Consider the following 22,110-nt stretch of genomic DNA (forward strand, 5'->3'; position numbering starts at 1 on the left):
TGGTTTCTGAAAAGCCCTCAGTCCTGGTTCTTGGCTGCCTGATTCTGTGGTTGGGATGTTTTTGGCAGCTGTGGGACTGTGAAACTGGGAGAGAGGGTTGAGGTGGTGAGCAAATAGGAAAAATATGTTCCCTGCCCACGCAGCGGTCAAGGCAAAATGCACAAATAGAGAGAGTGTGTGTGTCCCTATGCCCGCATGTGCTGTCTGCGTGTCCTCTGGGTAAGTGGGTGACATTTTTCCTAGGTGGGCCTGAGCGTGTAACAGCATTCAACTAACTTGGTTAGGGGAGGCAGAAGCAAGGGGGCTGGGAGGCTGAAAGGCAATGAGGAGGGAGGGAAAGACACCGCTGGGGTTATAGGGGATCCTAGAGGGAGAAGTTTCAAAAGGGAGAGGTAAAAAAAGGCGCGGGAGGCTGTGAGCAAGGAAAAAGAAGAAGGAAGTGATGGAGAATGGGAGGCCTGCCCCAACCCCTTCCGGGAGGGCAGGCAGGGGCGGAGGCGAGCAGGGGACTGGGAGGGGCGGCGAGAGGCGCGAATGCGAACGAAAGGGCGCGGAGAGCCCCAGCGCGGAGCACGCGGGTAGGGCGAGGGGTCCCCTTTCGGGGGCCTTGGGGCTCCGAGCCCCGGCTGGCCCCTCGGGCTCCTCTGCGGGGAGGGCCGGCCGCAGGCTGGAGCGGGGTGCGGAGGCTGGCGGGGAGCGGCCCCCCGAGGCTTTCCTGGTAGAAGTTGATGCGAGGAAGGGCAGCGGGGACCATGTTTGCGAGTCCTAGGCGAGGGTCATGGGAGCTGGGGTATTTCTGGCAGTAGAATGGCCTGCCTCGTGACTAAACTAGCCCTGTGATCTTGGGCAAGTTCCTGAAATCTGCGGGAGTTTTTGTTTCATTGTCAATAAACTGAAGATAACAACATCAAGTTGGCAGCGGGAGTGTGTGTCTTCTGTGTAGGGCCTCCCTGCCCCTGCACCTGGTTAAGTTGCTGTCATTATTTTAGTGGACGGTATTCAGAATTCGAGCGCAGGAGCCTCCGCTTCTCCACCTGCTGCCGGGGAGCTATTGGGTAAGTCGTTTATCTCACCTGTGACTCCAGGTGGCAATTAAGATCTGCCTCTCTACTTACCACGTGGTTACTCAAATGCAGTGCCTAAGATAGTGTATTGGAGTATCTATTCCCCATATTTGCTGCCAGCGGCCATGATCACCCTGCCTCTTAATGCACCCCACAAATAACTCTAGTCCACCTTTGCCTTTCCCGCAGGCCTCCTCTTCCAGCAGCCTCTGTCTTTATTTTACAGGATCCAGAGAATCACCCGCTGACGGTTTTTGCCCAGGCCTGAAACAGAACCAGAGAGCTACGGGAAGGCAAGGGCTTGGCTTGCCAGAGGAATTTTCCAAGTGCTCAAACGCCAGGCTTACAGCGCCTGTGATCCGTCCAGGAGGACAAAGTGGGATTTGAAGATCCACTCCACCTCTGCTCATGGCGGGCCAGGGCCTGCCCCTGCACGTGGCCACACTGCTGACGGGGCTGCTGGAATGCCTGGGCTTTGCTGGCGTCCTCTTTGGCTGGCCTTCACTAGTGTTTGTCTTCAAGAATGAGGATTACTTTAAGGAGCTGTGTGGACAAGATGCTGGGCCGATTGGCAATGCCACAGGGCAGGCCGGTAAGGGCAGGGATGACTTTTCTAAGGAAGTTAAGTCTGGCTCCCAGGTGGTGGCAAGGAGCAGGAAGGACTCTGCCCCCTGCCCACCCCTCTTTCTATGATGAGAGGAAGGCTCAGCAGCCCTCAGCCCACTTGGTCTGGGAAGTGCCTGGAAGGGAGGCACCAGCTCCTGAGGGGTAATTAGGGGCAGCCACATTTCAACTGAGCTGAAGGGACGAGCTTCTGACTGACCAGCTGTCCGAGGTGGAGGGGGGAGCCCAGGCTGTGTGCTCATTTGGCAGGAAGGCTGGGATGCATGGGAGACCTTTTTTCTTCTCCAGACTGCAAGGCCCAGGATGAGAGGTTCTCACTCATCTTCACCCTGGGGTCCTTCATGAACAACTTCATGACATTCCCCACTGGCTACATCTTTGACCGGTTCAAGACCACCGTGGCACGCCTCATAGCCATGTAAGTCCGAAAGGCCCAGCCCAGGCAAAGGTGGGCGATAGGAATCCTTCAGGCTGCAGCCCAGCTTGGAGTGAAATCCAGGTCAGATGGCCCGGCCGCCCTGCCAGGCACCACACCTGCTGCTAGCTCCCAGCGGCTGTTAGGAACAGCCCCAGGCAGCGGGAATTTGTAGACTCCCCACTTCACCACAGCCCCGCTTCCATTTCCTTACCTCTTTCCCTGCTCCGCCTGAATGTGGCTTCCCTATCACGTGCTGAACTGAGCCGGAGGCCAGGCTGACTTCCTGTAAGGGCTGGCTTAGAGCCAGGTTACAAAATTAGCAAAAACTAAAATTGCTCTTCTCTTCCTTCACCCCAACGATCCTTGTCCTCATCCCCTGCACAGCCTCACATCCAGGTTGCTCAGGCTTCATCCTCATCCTCCTCACCGCCTCCCTCCCCCATCACTCCCCAGGGGCTTAGCTAATAGGAAGTTTCCTTGGTATTGCCACTGGTGGAATTTCAGGTCCTTTCTGACTGGAGGGGAGGCAGTGGGGGTTTCCTGTGCAGATGAGTCAGAAGGTTCGGGACGTGATCTCACACACACAGTGTGTTGCTGCATCCTAATCTCGTGCTCTGTGGGCAGCCTCAGCGATAATCAGCGCCCTGCTGGGGACTGATACAGCTCAGAGCAGGTGCTCCCAGGGAGGCACATGTGAGATCAGCTGTCAGAGAGAGGAACGGGAGGGCTAGCTGGGCCTGCCTTTCTGGACATAGCCAGAGAGTAAAGCCAGTCCCTTACATTTTAAGCCTTTGGATGCAGAATGACTGTATCTCAGTCCTTCTTGGTCCTTGGCTCCCTGCTACCTCCCCTTTCCTCCCCTTCCTTTGTCCCCTCCCTCTTCTCGAGCCTTAGGACATTGCTTTTTTTTTTTTTTTTTTTTTTTGACTCCATGCCTTACAAGACCCCTAAATGCTAAGGGAGCCTTATAACCTTGGGACTGTAATCCTGAAATCATAGCACTCTGAGCTAGTCAGTCCAATCATTTCTTTTTATAGAAAAGGCTCCTGAGGCCCAGAGAAGGACAGCGCCTTGCCCAAGGTCACAGAGTGAGGAGGAGTTAGAACTCAAGGTCTTGATTTGCAGACCAGGCACTAACCTCCTTCTCCAAGGGGATGGGCTGTTGGGGCTTCCAGGTGGGAGGATCTTGGCTTTGCCCACTCTGTCCTGGCTAAGTCCCAAGCCAACCGTCATCAGCTGAGCTCCTTGTCCAAGGCTGCCTATGCTAGCGTTGGGCCTCAGAATGAGCAAAATGCACTGTCCATGAGGTCAGGACCACATCTCAGTCTCATCGCGGCTTCTCACCTGGTTTTGAGCCTGGGGCTCAGAGGCATCAGTGCCCGTTGCATCCCAGGCTGAGGGTGCGGTCAAGTCCTACACTTGTGGGCTGGGTGAGCAGAATCACGTTTGTCTCCCAGGTTTCTCCTTTCTTGACAATATTCTCCTTTTCCTGGTCTGTGTTTCAGATTTTTCTACACCACCGCCACACTCATCATAGCCTTCACCTCTGCAGGTGAGTGCTGTCAGGTGGGTGGGAGGGATGCAAGCTCAGGGGCACCTGGTGGCTGGGGCAGGTGTGAGCAGAGAGCTATAGGCAAGACATACAGACCACGTGGTTATTCAGAGATCTGTAGCTTGAAAGAATCCTGGAAGGATCTTGAGTTATTGCTGATCTGTGAAAACAGTTTAGTCTATTGAGAAAATGTGAAAAGCAAGGACAATGGAGAGGGATTACTTTATAGAGTAGAATTTATTCAAAACTTTACATCTGGCAGGGCGCAGTGGCTCACTCCTGGAATCCCAGCACTTTGGAAGGCTGAGGTGGGTGGATCATCTGAGGTCAGGAGTTCGAGACCAGCCTGGCCAACATGGTGAAATCCCTTCTCTACTAAAAAAAAAAAATACAAAAATTAGCTGGGCGGTGGTGCACGCCTGTAATCCCAGCTACTCAGGAGGATGAGGCAGGAGAATTGCTTGAACCCAGGAGGCAGAGGTTGCAGTGAGCCGAGATCACACCACTGCACTCCAGCCTGGGTGACAAAGTGAGACTCTATCAACAAACAAACCCTAAAAAACAAAACAACGAAAAACTTTTACATCTTATATGTGTTAAAATGTTCTCTTTCTTTTTAATGAAATGATTACATGAATGACCATTTTGAAAATATCCTTACTTAGCAGGGTAAAAGTTGACAACCCTATTGTACTCAAAATCTTTTTTTCAAATTTTACCAGTCTGTAAGTCCGGAATTCCAATCTGGTTTGTTCTCCACCACCCTTCCACCGATTACACAGAGGAGAAACTGAGGTCACAAAGGGACCCTTTGCAAAGACACGTTCATGGCCACAGAGAAAGCGAGTGGGAGGTGGGCCTGGTATGCAGGCCTCCTGATCCCTGACTCTTCTTTCTCTCATTGCCTTGGTTATGGTGGCCACGAGATGCCTCCCGAGGTTCCTCCCTAGTGTCAGACCTGTGGCTCAATTTTTGGTTTAGGAAAGAAGAGTACATTACTCTTGTGTGTGTAAGCTATGCTAAAGCCCAACAGCATCATGAGATTGTCTGCACTCATGCTGGGCAAACGCAGAGACTGAGTGTCTTTGCCCACACAGATCTCATGAGATGGCCTGGCACCTCAAACCAATTGTTTCAAACCACTCTCCTTATCAAACCAGCATCATCTACTCTAAAAGCCTGTAAATGATTTTTAAGCGACTGGATGTGGAGGTGGTGGCTGGGTAATATTTGACTCGTGCTTGCAAATTGTCTGAGCAACAATCTTCCTCTTCCTCCACAGTAGAGGGATTTTCGGTTTTGAAAAAAGCATTGAGCCCACAAGGACTGTATTGTGAAAGAAGCCTCCAACCTTTAGCAATAGGAGAGATGTACATTTTATAATGACAGAAATTGAATGGTAAATTGTGTGAATACTCTAAAATTGGCTCTTGGCAGTGCTTCTTACGGTATAGCACGGTAGTTAAGAGGATGTTAGGGGCACACGCATACTACATCAACTACACTAACAAACATCAAATCACCTGACAGAACAGCTATTCCCTTTTTATGTCTCTTTCAGTCCTTCTGATTTCATGAAAGAATGTCTTGATGTGGGGCCAGTGTGATTTTAACACTGATGGAAAGAGCAGGTCTTAGGCTTTGAACATTCTAGTGAGGGCAAATGCATCCAGCTACAATTGAATAACATTGTTTTCCTTTCATTGCATTTATTTTTACAGTTACTTCCTATTCATGACAAGCAATGCCAGTGTTTTCATCTACAGTAGTGAAATAAAGTGTCCTTTAAAAATAGATTTTTTTTGGGATAAGAGTGAGTCAACTTAAAACATTTTAGCAAATAATAAGACAGGCATAGGTTATGGCCAGAATAATGGTGGGCAGAAGTCTGGTTTGGGGAGGAATAATTTGTCAAGGGTTCTCCTCCCCCAGCTCTTGAGCTTTTCTGCTGTGGTCTCACACTTACCAGACCTGTTATAACCATTTGTTTGCATGTCAGTCTCTTTAAGCGCAAGGAGTATCTTTTATTCATCCTGTATTTCCAGTGCCAAGCACACTGCCTGGCACCAAGGAAGTGCTCAGAGTTTAGTGAACAAAGAAAAGACCATTGTCCTTTTCTCACTCAGTTCTCGTAGCACCTAAGCCGGCAGAGCAGGAACTGTTGTTCCCATTAAACAGATAAGATGACTGAGGCTCAAGGCCAATGCCATGAATTAGGGGATGGGCTTGAGGGTTGAGCCTGGCACCTGAGTCCAGGGTCCTCTTTTCCTAGAGTGTCAAGGATGAAAAGGAGAGGCAGCTTGTGGTTTACTGAGGGAAAAGAGAGGTGGCTTCACTTAGAGCTCTGCCTCTGTCTGTAAACTTCCTGGCCTGCCACAGACTGAGGACCCACTTTGGCTGGGAAGAAGGTGGCTCAGGAGACTTCCACAGAGATATCTGGGGAAACCTTGGCCAGTATCCTAAAAACCCTTGAAGGACGCTGGAATGCTGGCTCGAACTGGGGCCTGGACACTAGGATTGTTGGGAATTTGGAGCAGGTGGGAGCAGAGGTTGGGGCTCCATGTTTGGGTTGCACTATGACGCCATCCTGCTTCTGACTTTGATGGTCCAGGCTCAGCTGTGCTGCTCTTCCTGGCCATGCCAATGCTCACCATTGGGGGAATCCTGTTTCTCATCACCAACCTGCAGGTGGGAGTCTTCCCTAATCCCAGGCACTTGGCAGGGTGGAGGGAAGGTGGAGGGAAGGTGGAGGGAAGGTAAGACCCTTTTCTATAATTGGCTGCCTCAGATGGGGTTGGCTCAAGCTGAGGTGGAAGCTGTAGCGGTAGAAGGTGACTTTGGGTATAAGGAGGGCCTGCCACATGCTGGATCCTCAGGAAATATCTGTTTCATGAATAAATACGTGATCCAGGCTGGTCCTATCATCCGCAGATTGGGAACCTATTTGGCCAACACCGTTCGACCATCATCACTCTCTACAATGGAGCATTTGACTCTTCCTCGGCAGTCTTCCTTATTATTAAGGTAAATATAGCAACAGCTTACATTCATTGAGCACTTGTATATGCCAGGCGCTTGTCTTGTGAACCTTGCATTATTTCTCTCCATCAACTCGGTGAGGTATGTACTATGTTGCCCCCATTTTACAGACGAAGCATTTGAGTCTCCGAGGTTAAAAAGCTTTTAACAATGAAGGTTCTGCCGCTAGTAGCCATGATACTGGAACTCAAACCCAGGCTTGTTGGTTCTAGAGCCTGAGCTTGTAACCACTAAGCCCCTTCTTCAGCCTTGCCCAAGCTTTTGTGGCAGTGGTCATGATGTGCTTGGGCCAATGTTGGGCAGAGGCTGGGGGCCCTTCAGAGTGGGGTGTTTGCTGCTGTGAGCTTCTAATTTGGACAAGAAGGTGGCAAGTGGCTAGTGGGTACAGCAGGGGCAGACACGGAGGCTTGTCCAGCTGTCCCAATGGCTGATGTTGAGGTTTCAGGGGATGAACTGTTGCCAAGGCTATTAGAGGTCAATCAACAACCATTCTGCCTTATTCATTGCGAATGGTTTTATCTGGGCAGTGACCTGCTTAGCCCAGGGGATGAATCCTGATTGATCAAAGCCAACCACGGCAATCCGTTTACCCCTTGCTAGTGATGGATGGAGGTCAGCATAGGATCCAGTCCTTTTTAATGAGATAAAGGAGGTGTGTATATTAGAAGACTCAAGGGGCTTTTCTTCCCTGACGGAGGGTGAAAGCAGAGTACAAATGAAGTCTTCCTCATTGAATGTTGCGGTGTGAGGATGTGATAGCTGGGGCTGTGGCAACCATGCTTCAATTATGAGACAACAAGCTGGAGTACTAAAGCCGGCACGCCACAGATGGCTGAGTGAAAGGAAGGGAAGAGTGTGGATCTCAAGCCACCCAACCTGGGACTTCTCTCTGGGCTTAGTGTTAGGCCAGAGGCAGTTGGCATTCCATGTCGGTTATGGGGGCAGAGAAGAGGATCTCTGGCAGTCACTACCCAGACATGAGTCTAGCTTAGTCCTATAAGCTTTGGAGGTTTGGAGAGTCATACAGAGACTGAGTCCCTGGGGCACTCAAGCCTTTCTACTCCTGGCACAAGAGCCACTTTCCAGGCTCTTCCTCCTTCCCCTGGGTATGCCTCCCCTTCTTTCCTCTTTTTTTTTTTTTTTTTTGAGATGGAGTCTCACTTTGTCTCCCAGGCTAGAGTGCATTGGTGGGATCTTGGCTCACTGCAGCCTCTGTCTAGTGGGCTCAAGCAATTCTCCTGCCTCAGCCTCCTGAGTCACTGGGACCATAGGCTTGCCACCACACTTGGCTTATTTTTGTATTTTTAGTAGAGATGGGGTTTCGCCATGTTGGCCAGGCTGGTCTTGAACTCTTGACCTCAAGTAATCCACCTTCCTTGACCTCCCAAAGTGCTGAAATTACAGGCATGAACCACCATGCCCAACCTCTCTCCTGTCTGTCTAGAGTTGGAAGGGGAAAGGCAGCAGGAGTGGGAATTCTTAGTTTAATCTGACTTTGCTGCTGCTTACTCTGACAATTCATTGAGCAATTTACTGCACCTCTCTGGACCTCAATGTCACTCTCTGTAAAATGGGAGGAGGTTGGGCTAGGTCAGTGGTTTCAAACTGAGCATCGAGGAACTTAGGGATTCTCTTTGATGTCATGCCAGTCACCAAGGAGAATAAAGAGGGAGATGACTGGCAAGCTCCCCATTGATGTGTTTTGTAAGTTGAATTTTTGTGTAAAATTTCCTTTGAACAAAAGGCCTTTGCTGTTGTTGGGGGAAGAAAGGCACTGGCTCCACCGGCTGTGGGGAAGGGTCATATGAGGACTCCTGTACTGCCGGGTGTGTCTTGGAGTGGCGCCATATGTGTACCAGGTATCCCTAATCAGCTTCCAGGATGGTAGGTGATGGCTTGTACTCGGACTCCTTAGAAAACAGGGTTCCAGCTCCTGCCTCTTCTGCTGATGTTTTTGTGTGTGATAAAACATGCATAACATAAATATTACTATCTTAACCTTTTTTTTTTTTTTTTTTTTTTGAGACAGAGTCTCGCTCTGTTGCCCAGGCTGGAGTGCGGTGGCAGGATCTTGGCTCACTGCAACCTCTGCCTCCTGGCTTCAAGCGATTCTTCTGCCTCAACCAGCCGAGTAGCTGGGATTACAGGTGCGTGCCACCATGCACTGCTAATTTTTGTATTTTCAGTAGAGATGGGGTTTCACCATGTTGGCCAGGCTGGTCTGGAACTCCTGGCCTTAAGTGATCTGCCTGCCTCAGCCTCCCAAAGTACTGGGATTACAGGCATGTAATCATGTAATCATGTAATCACACCCTCTCACCTCAGCCTCCCGAGTAGCTGGAATTACAGGCATGCACCACCACGCCCAGCTAATTTATCTATTTATTTTTAGTAGAGATGAGGTCTTGCTGTTACCCAGGCTGGTCTCAAGCTCCTGGACTCAAGCAATCCTCCTGTCTTGGTCTTCTGAAGCACTAGAATTACAGGCAGGAACCACTGAGCTCAGCCCTGCATAGTGCTCTTAAAGTTCATCCATGTTGTAGTGTATGTCAATTTCTTTCCTTTTTATTTTATTTTTTTTGGAGACAAGGTCATGCTTCATTGTCCAGGCTGGGGTGCAGTGGCCCAGTGATGGCTCACTGCAGCCTCAAACTTATGGGCTCAAGTAATCCTACCACTCAGCCTCCTGAGTAGCTGGGACTACAGCTGTGTGCCACCACACCCAGTAGAGAAGGGATGATGTTGTCCAGGCTGGTCTTGAACTGGGCTCGAGTGGTCCTCCTGCCTCCCAAAGTGCTGGGATTATAGGTGTGAGCCAGCATGGTGGCCTCCTTCCTTTTTAAAGGCTGAATAATATTCCACTGTGTGTATAGATCACATTATGTTTAGCTGTTCATCTGCTGATGGACCTTTAGGTTGCTTCCATCCTTTGGCTATTGTGAATAGTGCTGCTGTGAACATGGGCGTGACACTGACTTTTTCCTCCTCCTTCTGCAGCTTCTTTATGAAAAGGGCATCAGCCTCAAGGCCTCCTTCATCTTCCTCTCTGTCTGCAGTACCTGGCATGTAGCACGCACTTTCCTCCTGATGCCCCGGGGGCACATCCCATACCCACTGCCCCCCAACTACAGCTACGGGTAAGGACTATCTGGCGATTGTGGGCCAGAGCCCCTCATTGGCCCTAGGGTGGGATGGACAGGGCAAAGCAAACCTGTCACAGGAGAGGAGGAGGACTGGAGCAGTGCATCTGTTAGCTATTGCTGCATAACAAACGATCTCAAAACTCAGCAGCCTAAAACGTTCAGCATTTATCATTTTTCACAAGTCTGTGGGTAGCTGGCTAGTTCTACTGATCAGGGTCAGATGTAGATGATTTTGACAGGGCTCATTCATGCATCTGATCATTTGGAGGGTTACAAGGGGGCTGACTATGCTAGGATGGCCTCATTCACATAGGTTTGGAGTGACAGGGATGCCTGGGTCACGTGGCTGTCATCCTCCAGCAAGCCAGCGTGGGCTCATTCACACCGTGATTTCAGGGTTCTGAAAGAGCGCAGAAATGCACAAGTGTTCTTGAGGTTTAGGCTTGGAATTGGCACAACCACTTCTGCTGCATTCTTTTGGCTGAAGCAGTTCACAAGGCTGGCCCAGATTCAGGGCATGGGGAAATAGAGCTGCAAAGTCTCATTCAAATGGGGGTAAATACAGAGGAGGTGAAAACATGTGATCATTTTTGCAGTCAGTTGCCACAAGGAGTAGAGGAAGGGTGTTCCTTTGCTGCTCACTTACTATTTGTCAGACCCCATGTGCTCTCTGATTTCATCCTCACAATAATCCTCTCAGATATCCTTATCTCCATTTTCTAAATGAGAAAAATGAGGCTCAGAAGGGTTAAGTCTGAGCCATCTTTCTGTTGCTAGGAAGAGGCAGAGCTGGGATTTGAACCCTGGCCTGCCCTGCTCTTTTCATACTTCCAGTGGTTCCCAAACTTTGCGGCATATTAGAGTCACTAGATTCACATAGAGATCTTAGAAAAGGAAGCCTGACTTTCACCTCCAGACATACTGATTTAATTGGTCTGGTCTGCAGCCTGGGCGTCAGGGTGGCTAAAAGGTGATTCCAAAGTGCGGTGAAATGTGGGATTCACTATACTGTTCCCTCCAGTCTGAGTCTCAGGTTCAGCTCACAGTCCTTGGCCTTGCTGGTGGGGCTTTTGTTTCCATAGCCTGTGCTCTGGGAATGGCACCATGAAGGAAGAGAAGGAAACAGCTGAGCATGAAAACAGGGAGCTACAGTCAAAGGAGGTCCTTTCAGCAAAGGAAGGTGAGCCCTGCTGACTAATCTCTCTCTCCTCCAGACCTGAGTCTCTCCTTGTGCCTTTCCTGGCCCCTCACCTCCAGAGCTCCCCCAGAGGCCCAGAATCAGGAAAGGCAGGACAGAGAAAGGACCTTAGGCATCTTTCCAACCCCCTCAGTTAATGGAGGGTCCAGAGAGGGGCAGGGCTTTTGTCTCTTTTCTGTCCCTCTTTTCTCTCTTTCACATCCCATCACTTTCCCCCGCTTCCAGCCTGCCTTCCATGGGTTGCCCTCCCTTCCCCCAACTCCTCGGTTCTGCCCTCTTCTGTGATGCCATTGCACTAAGTCTGGTGCAATGTCCCCATTTCTCCAGGTCTCCTGGGTCTGTCCTCTCTTATTGTCCCAACTCTATCACTGCTTCCTTTCCTTCCTCTCTGTTCTGAGTCTTTGATTACACACATCACAAACCGCAGCTAGCTACAGTAGAAATAAGAACGGGGTGGGAGAGGAGATGGGAGATGCAGGTTGAAGGACATGAAGGAGCAGATGAGCAGGAGGAACAGGCCTAGAGATCTAATGCACAGCATGAAGACTCTAGGTCATCAAATTGCATTGTGTCTGGGACTTTGCTAAACAAGTAGATTTTAACTGCTCTTGCCACAAAACAGGTAGAAATGTGAGATGATGGATATGTTAATTTGCTTTACTATAGTAACCATCTTAGTAGCTATATGTATCCTATGACCTCATGTTGTATATCTTAAATATACACAATAAAATTGATTTTTTTTTTTTTTTTACCATCTGACAGTTGGATCCAAAACACATATTTATTTATTTGTTTTAAAGAAAGAAGAATAGGGTTCTGGGAAGCTTCCAAAATCAAGGGAGGAAATTGAACTTGCCAGGATGTAGGACCTATTTTAGATTAGGTCCGTCCTAATCTAAACTTACGGCCGGTCTGCCTTGTTAGGAGGAACCATCTCATTGGTTAACCTTGAGAGAGGAACAGAACCCTGAATTCACGGTGCCATCTGGATCATGAAGATTAAGGTAGAGGAAGATTTCCTAAGGAAACTCAGGATACTGGTACCAAAAGAAAGGGAGGCACTGAGGAGCAGGTTAGAACAGAGTGTCCACGCTCATCCTCGTCTTCCTTCTGACTTTCTCCTCTCCTTGTCATTCCTTTCACCTTTCTGGCTGAGAAAGATCAGGAAGGTATTACTGCAAGAAGTGTCATTGACCAGGCTGTGAGAGACAGATCGGATTTCAATAGAGAAGAACACAGAGGGTCATCCAAGGTGGTAGGGCCAGCATGACAAAGCAGGGAGGTGGGGATGTGTGAGTCTGAGGCAGGCGCAGAGCATGCCGGGTGAGTTATGGGAGCCAAGGGTAGAAGGTGGGCCTGGACCTGAAATGTTCCACTGAAGCCTCCACCCTCCCCATCCTACCTGTCCACTTTCCTCGCAATTCACGCCCAGATCCTCCTCTCCCCGTTAGAGACCCCAGGGAAAGGGCAGAAGCAGGAACCCCGCTCCTTCTGGAGCTACGCTTTGTCTCGGCGCTTTGCCTGGCACCTGGTGTGGCTGTCTGTGATACAGTTGTGGCACTACCTCTTCATTGGCACTCTCAACTCCTTGCTGACCAACATGGCCGGTGGGGACGTGGCACGAGGTATATGGTGGGGCTGGGAGGTAGCCCATCTGCACATCCCAGCTGGGAACACAGAGCCTCCCAGCAGGGCTGTACACACCAGAGGAGGGTCTGATGGTGTGGGGAGGAGGGACGTGCAGACAAGAGCAAGGTGGGAGAGTCCCTGCCTGGAAGGGAGTTTTGGAAACTTCTCATCAACCAACCTCTCTCTTCCCTCTGTAGTCAGCACCTACACAAATGCCTTTGCCTTCACTCAGTTCGGAGTGCTGTGTGCTCCCTGGAATGGCCTGCTCATGGACCGGCTTAAACAGAAGTACCAGAAGGAAGCAAGAAAGACAGGTGAGATGCGGGGGAGGGCAGGGCTGGTCAGAGAACCAGGAAGGGAGTCTTCATTTACCCCATGACGTCTTCTCTCTCTCTTTCTCTCTTTTTTTTTTTTTTTTTTTTTTTTTTGAGATAGGGTCTCACTCTGTTGCCCAGGTTGGAGTGCAGTGGTGTGATCTTGGATCACTGCAGGCTGCGCCTCCTGGGTTCAAGAGATTCTCCTGTCTCAGCTCCCCGAGTAGCTGGGATTACAGGCGTGTGCCACCATCCCCTACTAATTTTTGTCTTTTTAGTAGAGATGGGGTTTCACCATGTCAGGCTGGTCTTGAACTTCTGACCTCAGGTGATCTGCCCACCTCAGCCTCCCAAAGTGCTGGGATTACAGGCGTGAAGCACCATGCTCAGTCTTCTTTTGTGTTCTTAACCCTGTCTGGTTACACTCATTGATTCATTAAAACACTAGTCACTGAGTGACAGTTATGTGTCAGCCATGGTGCCAGATACCAGGAATTCAACAGCAGACAAGACAGATGTGTTCTTTTTCTCAAGGTGTTCTCAGTCTAGAGGGTGGAGAAAGGCAGATAGGCAGTTACAATCCATGAAGCAAGCCCACAGGGGGCTATGGGGGCACAAAGAAGGGCACATAATCTATTCTGGGTGAGGATGGGATTGGTGCCAGGGAAGGCTTCCTGGAGGAGGTGGCATCTAAACCAAGACCTGAAGGATGAGTAAGAAGGGAGGAGATGAAGAAGTGGGGCCTTGGAGAGTGGCCCAGGAGCACAGTGGGGTCAAAATGGTGAATGACAGAGTGAAACACTGAGGGATCTGGGCAGGTGAATCAGGCTGGCTAGGACACAGAGCACTGGGGAATCTTAGGGAAGTGGCTGGAGAGAGAGAGGTAAGAAGGGGTCAGGCTGTTTACCACATCAGGGAGTTTTGGCCTGGTCCTTGGACATGGTTGGAGGAGTAGAGATATGCTGAGGTATTTTAACTGCTGGGTCAGGGGGGACAAAAGTAGACAACATTTTATATACTTATTTCATCTATCCCTTCCCCCACCCCATGCACCTGCTTCTCCCACACCTGCTAGAGTTTTCAAAGCAAATCTTAGACATCATATCATTTCATCTGTAAATATTTCTCTATACCCATAAATGTTTCTCTAACATATAAGGCCTCTTTTACTTAAACATCCCCATAAAATCATGACCACACCTAAAAAAACCAATAATTTCTCATATCACCTACTGTGCAGTCACTGTTCAAATTCCTTCAATCATTTCAAATACATCTTTTTACATTTGGTTTGTTCAAATTAGGATCCATGCCTGGTCCATGCAGTGTATTTGGTTGCTGTGTCTTCTATAGCTTTTAAAATCTAGAAGAGTCCTCCCCGCTTTTCTTATTTATTTGTTGAAGAAACTGCGCCATTTCCCCATATTTTGGATTTGGCATTGTTTTAATGTGTTATTTAAAAGTATTCCTTTCCTTGGGTATTTCCTGTAAACAGTGGGATTAGAAGCTTGGAGGAAACACAGTTTAATTGTTTGGGTTTTTTTTTTTTTTTTTTTTTTTTTTTTTTTTTTTTTTGCATGAATAACTCAGAGGTAGAGCTGTGGGTTTCCTCTGGTCTCCCATCAGCAGGCCCTGGTGTCTGTTGTCTTGTTGCTGTGTTAAGATTGATCAACTGGTTTAGACATTGCCAGTCTGATCCATCCGCTGTAAAGTTTCCCATCAACCATATACTTAGTGATTTTAGCAGCCATTAATGATCAATGCCTAGGCCCATTATTTTATTAGGATTACAAAAGGATGATTTTCTTTTCTTTCTTCTTTTTTGAGACAGAGTCTCACTCTGTTGCCCAGGCTGGAGTGCAGTGGCACAATCTTGGCCTACTGCAACCTCCGCCTTCCAGGTTCAAGCGATTCTCCTGCCTCCGCCTCCCGAGTAGCTGGCTTTACAGGCACCCACCACCTGGCTAATTTTTGTGTTTTTTTTTTTGTCTTTTTTTTTTTTGAGACGGAGTCTCGCTCTGTCGCCCAGGCTGGAGTGCAGTGGCCGGATCTCAGCTCACTGCAAGCTCCGCCTCCTGGGTTCACGCCATTCTCCGGCCTCAGCCTCCCGAGTAGCTGGGACTACAGGCGCCCACCACCTCACCTGGCTAGATTTTTGTATTTTTTAGTAGAGACTGGGGTTTCACCATGTTAGCCAGAATGGTCTCGATCTCCTGACCTCGTGATCCACCCGTCTCGGCCTCCCAAAGTGCTGGGATTACAGGCTTGAGCCACCGCGCCCGGCCCAATTTTTGTATTTTTAATAGAGATGGGGTTTCACCATGTTGGCCACGCTGGTCTCGAACTCCTGACCTCAGGTGATCCACCCGCCTCGGCCTCCCAAAGTGCTGAGATTACAGCCACTGCTCCTGGCCAAAAGGATGATTTTCTATTTCTATCTTCTGCTTTTAATCACTAGAATTCTTTTAGAAAGAAAAACATTCTTTACTATTTTGTTACCTAGAAATAAATGCTTGGTTTACATGTTTATTTACCAGTCCGAAATAATGAATTGGTACCCTAGTGACCTCCAGACATGGCTACTCATTTTTTTAAATAAAATTTCATTTTAAAATATATTTGACATGTTTCAATCTGTTCTGTCATGATTCTTCTTGATGCTCAAATTGTCTCACCTTTGGCCGTTGAAAACTTTACCAACCCAGAATCTGTGTCTTTTAGACAAAATCATATGATTTCTAGACAGTATCCTTACTTTCTAGCACAATTAAATGTTCAGGTCCATTTCACTAGGTGTGTTTCCTGCCCCAGACCTGAAATCGTCGTTTTTTCCCAACTGACCCTGGGTTTCTTTAATTGGAAATGGTATTTAGAGGCTACAGTCTGGATGCCGAGGTTTCTTATTGCTCCTGCGTTGTCACTGCTTTTGTGCTTTGGATAGAGTTAACATGTATATAATTTTTGATAAGAAAAATATCATAAATACTTAATACTGATATTTTTATTCGAATTTTTATTTCCTTGATTTTACATTTGCAGCCCTTTCTCTTCCTCTGATAATCTTGGTTCCTAACATGTGCATATATACACGTACATACACATATATAGTATTTTAAATATAATTACTGGTTTTAGCAATATTGATGTTACTTGATAACAGTACAATTGCTAAATACTGTTGCTACTTCTTTCTTTCCTTTTTTCTGTCCTTTCTTATTCCTTTCTCATCCTTAGGATATATCCCATGAGAGATGTACAGTCAAGTTGCCATATTTTCTTTTTTATTTTTAGGGATGAGGTCTCACTCTGTTGCCCAGGCTGTAGTACTGTGGTACGATCACGACTCACTGCAGCCTCAACCTCCTCGGCTCAAGTGATCCTCTCCCTTCAGCCTCCCAAGTAGCTTGGACTACAGGCGTGCATTACCATGTCTGGCTAATTTTTTTTTTTTTTTTTTTTTTTTGTAGAGAAAGGGTCTGTGTTGCCCAGGCTAATGTTGACCTCCTGGGCTCAAGCTTGCCCTGACCTCCCAAAGTGTTGGGATTGTAGGTGTGAGCCACCACACTGGGCCAAATTACTGTATTTTAAGGATTACCAGCTTGGTATAGAGTTATGTTCATTGGTTTCATTTTATTTTATTTTGTTTCCGATTTTTTAGATTGTTTTACTTGTTTTCTTCCTATTATTATTTAATTGTATTTGTAAAACATTTACATATCAGACATTTACATTTTCCCAAAGCTAAAACTGTGAAACAAGATATATTCAAAAAAGTTTAGTTTCCCTCTCTGTTTCTTGTACCCCTTTTCCTCTTCTTTAGGTAACCATTTTTATGTTTTTTAATATAAACATTGCGTGGGTGTATATACATGTATTAGTTTTCATGCTGCTGCTAAAGACATATCTGAGACTGCGAAGAAAAGGAGGTTTAATTGGACTTACAGTTCCACATGGCTGGGGAGGCCTCGGAATCATGGCAGGAGGTGAAAGGCAGTTCTTACATGGTGGTGGCGAGATAAAATAAGGAAGAATCAAAAGCAGGAACCCCTGATAAACCCATCAGATCTCGTGAGCTTTATTCACTATCACAACAATAGCATGGGGAAGACTGGTCCCCATGATTCAATTACCTCCCCAACCCAGGTCCCACCCATAATAGGTAGGAATTCTGGGAGATGCAATTCAAGGTGAGATTTGGGTGGGGACACAGCCAAACCATGTCAATACGTCTCCCTCTCTTTTAGATAAAAGGTAGTATACTGTACACACTATTCCGCAGGGTTTGTTTTTTTTTTTTTTTTTTTTTTGGTGTAGCTCTATCCTGAGGGTGCTGTGTAGCAGGGACCTCTCCTCATGCCTTTTAACCACTGCCTGGGTCTCCATTATATGGCTGCAACCTAGTTGCTGCAGCGTTCCCGTACTGACGGCTATTTGGATTGTTTCCAGCCTTTTGCTATTACCAGTAGTGTTACAAAGAGGATCTGGCCACATGTTCAGGGCGGGGAGGGGCAGATGTGTGTAGCCTGTAAGGAGGGCATTGCAGTAATCCATGACTGAGTTAATGGTGGTTTAAAGCTAGGACAAGTCAGTGGGGTTGCAGAGGAGTGGGCACATTTGAATGGTATGTAGGAGGTGAATGATCAGCATCATTGATGAATTTGAGGTGGGGCCTGTGGGGAAGGGATTCGAGGATGACTCCCAGGTTTCTGTTGGGGCAGTGAATGGATAGTGGCTCCTCCCCCTTTTCCAGTCTTCCTTGGCCCTTCCCTGACTTCTGTTGGGTTGGCCTACAGAGACCCTCTTTTTCCTCTCTGTTCGCCCAGGTTCCTCCACCTTGGCAGTGGCTCTCTGCTCGACGGTGCCTTCGCTGGCCCTGACATCCCTGCTGTGCCTGGGCTTCGCCCTCTGTGCCTCAGTCCCCGTCCTCCCTCTCCAGTATCTCACCTTCATCCTGCAAGTGATCAGCCGCTCCTTCCTCTATGGGAGCAACGCGGCCTTCCTCACCATTGCGTAAGTGGCCTTGGGGCGGGCTCTTATGCAATGGGACACACTGGGGCAAAGAGAAGCTGGAGGTAAAGAAGTTGGGATGTGAGGCTGGGCCTGGAAGCAGTCAGGTGCGGGAGACTGGGTTTGGGGGCAGGTGTGGAGGGGGTGAGACCAGAGGCGGTGGGAAGGATAGAACATTCATGCACTTGAGCCTTTACATCTGCGGTGCCCTCTCCCTCTGTTTTCTACTTGGTGAACTTGTATTCATCCTCTGAGGCCCACTTCTGTTCCAGTTCTCCAGGGAAGAGATGGAGAAGTGTCTTCCCTTCTTTGTGTCCTTAGTACTCTAGTCTTACTTCCTTTGCTAGTACGGGCATTGTCTGGCATGCTATCCATTTACATGCCTGTCTTTTCTTCCCTGGTGTAGCCTGCATGAGGGTCCTCTCTGTTTGTCCAGGGCCCCGCATGTGCCTTCTCTGGGTTCTGTGGGTCAAATGTCTGAGCAGAGGTGAAGAGGGAAAGGCCAGACAGGTGTGGGTGGAGGGCAGGCCTAGGACAGGGGAGCTGGGAACAAGCAGCTGACAGAGGCCCCTGAAGCCAGGCTCCTGCTTGGAGGGAGGGTCCCTGAAGCTCACTGGAACTCCTCTGGTTTCTCTCCCCAGTTTCCCTTCGGAGCACTTTGGCAAGCTCTTTGGGCTGGTGATGGCCTTGTCAGCTGTGGTGTCTCTGCTCCAGTTCCCCATCTTCACGCTCATCAAAGGCCCCCTTCAGAATGACCCATTTTACGTGAGTACTGGGAGGATGGGCATCCCTGGCAGGAGGCCTTGGCCTTAGGCCTTGGCTGCCCCAAATCTGGCTGTGATGGCCTGGGTATGTAGCGTGGCGCAGCTTCCCAAAGAGTGTGTTATTCAAACATTTGGGGCAAAAGTATTTTTGTGTGTGAGGAAACAGACATTCTGGACTAGGGTGGAAATTCTCACAAAACTTCAAGCAAAATCCTGAGACCTCAAAGGTGTTGCCTGCCTGTGGTGAGTGTGGGCCCACCCTGGCCTCTCCCCTAGGCCCACGCAGGGTTTCCACAGTTGGCCCCAGGGACAGGAGCTCTGTGCTTTCACCTCTGTGTCCTTACACTTGGAGGGATGCTCTGAGGTCCTGCTCTAGGAAGTGGGCATGACTCTCCTGCTCTTTGCAGAAACTGAGGCTCAAAGAGGTTACTTATGTGTTCAGAGGCACTGGCTAAGGAGCAAAAGTCTTTCAACCTTGAATTCTGTATTTTGACCACAGCACAGCTCTTATTTGCCTCATTTTTTTAAAAAAGAGCAGCAAATTGTAGAATAGGAGTTTAAGTCCATCATTGGAGAAAAGAAAGACTAAATGTTTTTTGTTTTTGTTTTGGGGACAGGGTCTTGCTTTGTCACCCAGGCTGGAGTGCAGTGGCACAATCTCGGCTCACTGCAGCCTCGATCTCCTGGGCTCAAGTGATCCTCTTATCTCAGCCTCCTGAGTAGCTGACACTGCAGGCATGTGCCACCATGCCCAGCTTTTTATTTTATTTTATTTTTTATTTTTTTGATAGACACTGGGGTTTCGCTATGTTGCCTGGGCTGGTTTTGAATTCCCGGCCTCAAGCGATCCACCCGCCTCTGCCTTCCAAATTGCCGTGATTACAGGCGTCAACCACTGTTCATGGCCAAAAGACTAAACTTGAAATCTGAGGCGAATGACTTGATTGTGACATCAGATGACCAAGTAATCAGATATGTATTCTAGCTGGTGCCTCTACCAGCTTCACATGTGACCATGAACATGACATTGAATGCTCGCTAGGCGTCTGTTTCTTTACCTGTGAAATGGGCTTAATATTCCTCCCCTTCCCCACCCCGTAGTGCAGAATGAAAAGTAACTGAAAATCCTTCCTCCAGGGCACCATAGTGTCTGGGTGAAAAGTAGAATATAAACTCGGTAGACTTCTGGTCCCTTCATTGGTCATGGAATGGATCAGTGCTTCCTTCATTGAGCAACAGTTCTGTTGTTCAGAATTCCTGGATTTCACCTCACTTCTGCTCTCCCTGCAGGTAAATGTGATGTTCATGCTTGCCATTCTTCTGACATTCGTCCACCCCTTTCTGGTATACCGGGAATGCCACACTTGGAAAGAAACTCCCTCTGCAATTGCATAGTTCAGAAGCCCTCACTTTTCAGCCCTGAGGATGGTTTTGTTCATCTTTCTCCACCTTTGAGGACCTCGTGTCCCAAAAGACTGCCTATCCCAGCAAACACACACACACACACACACACACACACACACACACACACACACGCAAAGACATATTTAACTGTTAACAAGGACGTTTGAGCAGCAAGAAAAGAATCTCAGTTGCCAAGCAGATTGATATTGCACAGACTCAAAGCAAAGGCATGTGGAACTTCTTTATTTCAAAACAGGAGTGTCTCCTTGCACTTAGCCTTGGTGACTCCAGGGGAGATGACACGGGGGAGGAAGTGTGTCACCTACTTCTTTATGCCTGTTTGGCTCTGAAGCCCATGTGTGCCTGGATCCTCTGCCACGGGTTAAATTTTCAGGTGAAGAGTGAGGTTGTCCTGGCCTCAGCTATACTTCATACTTCCCAGCTCTCCCTCAAGAGTGCAGCCTTGGCTACAGAACTCACAGCTCTGGGAAAAAGAGGAGCAGACAGGGTTCCCTGGGCCCAGTCTCAGCCCAGCCACTGATGCTGGATGACCTTGGCCTGACCCTGGTCTGGTCTCAGAATCACTTTTCCCATCTGTAAAATTGAGATGAGTTTTGGTGTTGAAGGTTCTTCCTGGAGCAGATGTCCTAGAAGGTTTTAGGGACAGTGACAGAGTCAGGCCACTGCAAGGGCCATGGGAGCCAGCTGACCTGCTTGACCGAAGGATTTCTGACAAACTATCTTTGGGGATGTTTTCCTCTTCAAGAAGGGATATAAGTTATTTACTTTGGGCATTTAAAAGAAAATTTCTCTGGGGAATAATTTTATAGAAAAATAAAACTTCTGTGTCTAAGGCAACTACTGTTTGCATCTCTCTAGGCTTTGGGGCTGGGGTGTGTGTGTGTGTGTGTGTGTGTGTGTGTGTGTGTGTGTGTGTGTATGTGTATATATGTGTGTATGTGTGTGTTTCTGAGGAGGCCCTACCCTGGCATGAGAAGAGCGTAGGGAATCTGGCTACACATCCTAGTGTGGCAGCTGGACCCAGACGTGGGGCGAGAACCCTGTCTATGATTCACCCCGCTGGTCCTGGCACATGGGCCCAGAGACTTCTTCCTCCAGGAACCCCTCTGCTTCCTCTTCCTCTCCACATCCTTAACCTTCAGCAGAACCCTACCCCTCACTCCACATCCCCAGCTAGAGCACTGGATGGAATCAGAAAGTCCTAGTTTGAGTTTCAACTCTGCCCCTCAGCAGCTGGGCAAGCCCCTTAACCAGTCTGAGACACTAGTTCCCCACTTGCAAAGTACAGGTAATCATTTTTATCTCTGACGGTGATGGTGAGAGTGTAAAGTCATTTCGACTGCCTAGCACGTGGTGGGAGCACATGAGGGTTTGCTCCTGTGTTTACTCATGACCCTCGGGGAGGACGGAGGCAAAGAGGGAGAAGTTGAGGGTGCAGGAGGAGAGATGGCAGGTGGGTGGGATGGGAGAATCTGGGGCACACCAGCTGTCTCATTCCCACCTTGTTAGCAGAGGGATTAGGGAAGAACGGTGGGAGGCGCGGGGATGGGGGTGGAAGGCAGGGGGCTGGCAGGCAGGTGCATCCATCCATTCATTCAATAAATGTTTATCAAGGACCTGCCACGTGTCAGGCCCTGTCCTGGGTGCTGGGGGCTATAAAGATGCAGAAGGGTCTGAAGCCCAGCTCTTCCTTCTTCCTGTAGGCATCGGGGTATACTTTCCAGGGGCCCAAGAGCCTGGGTCTGAGGGTGGACACCAGAGTTCTAGTGGTGTCTGTGAGCAGCATCTAAATCTAATGGCTGAATTTGGTCTTGTTACCCTGCTCAAAAGCTTTCAGCAGCTCCCCACTGCCCACAGGACAAAAACCCAGATGCTAGCCTGACATTCAAGACTGTCACTAGTGTAATCTCAACCTCTCCCCTGCCCTCTT

The 22,110-nt window shown here is 48.6% G+C and overlaps 2 protein-coding genes across 3 annotated transcripts in view; one reads left to right on the plus strand and one right to left on the minus strand.

Annotated features, from left to right (window-relative positions):
* The window catches only part of SERPING1 (serpin family G member 1), a 437,682-nt gene that overhangs the window by 193,262 nt on the left and 222,310 nt on the right, over positions 1-22,110 (minus strand). The window lies entirely within an intron of this gene.
* Positions 128-21,017, plus strand: SLC43A3 (solute carrier family 43 member 3). 2 transcript variants are annotated; one of them, XM_050758542.1, is made up of 14 exons: positions 128-219; positions 990-1,055; positions 1,291-1,656; positions 1,977-2,106; positions 3,612-3,658; positions 6,270-6,346; positions 6,590-6,682; positions 9,695-9,834; positions 10,923-11,020; positions 12,493-12,666; positions 12,868-12,984; positions 17,808-17,994; positions 18,633-18,756; positions 20,046-21,017. In XM_050758542.1, exons 3-14 carry the CDS (start codon positions 1,473-1,475, stop codon positions 20,148-20,150), a joined length of 1,476 nt encoding a protein of 491 aa, XP_050614499.1. In that variant the 5' UTR covers positions 128-219; positions 990-1,055; positions 1,291-1,472; the 3' UTR covers positions 20,151-21,017. The 2 variants fall into 2 exon arrangements, with proteins under 2 accessions (XP_050614499.1, XP_050614498.1); XM_050758541.1 differs by lacking the exon at positions 128-219 and adding an exon at positions 481-578.

Source organism: Macaca thibetana, chromosome 14, assembly GCF_024542745.1.
Source record: "Macaca thibetana thibetana isolate TM-01 chromosome 14, ASM2454274v1, whole genome shotgun sequence".
Classification (NCBI taxonomy): domain Eukaryota; kingdom Metazoa; phylum Chordata; class Mammalia; order Primates; family Cercopithecidae; genus Macaca; species Macaca thibetana.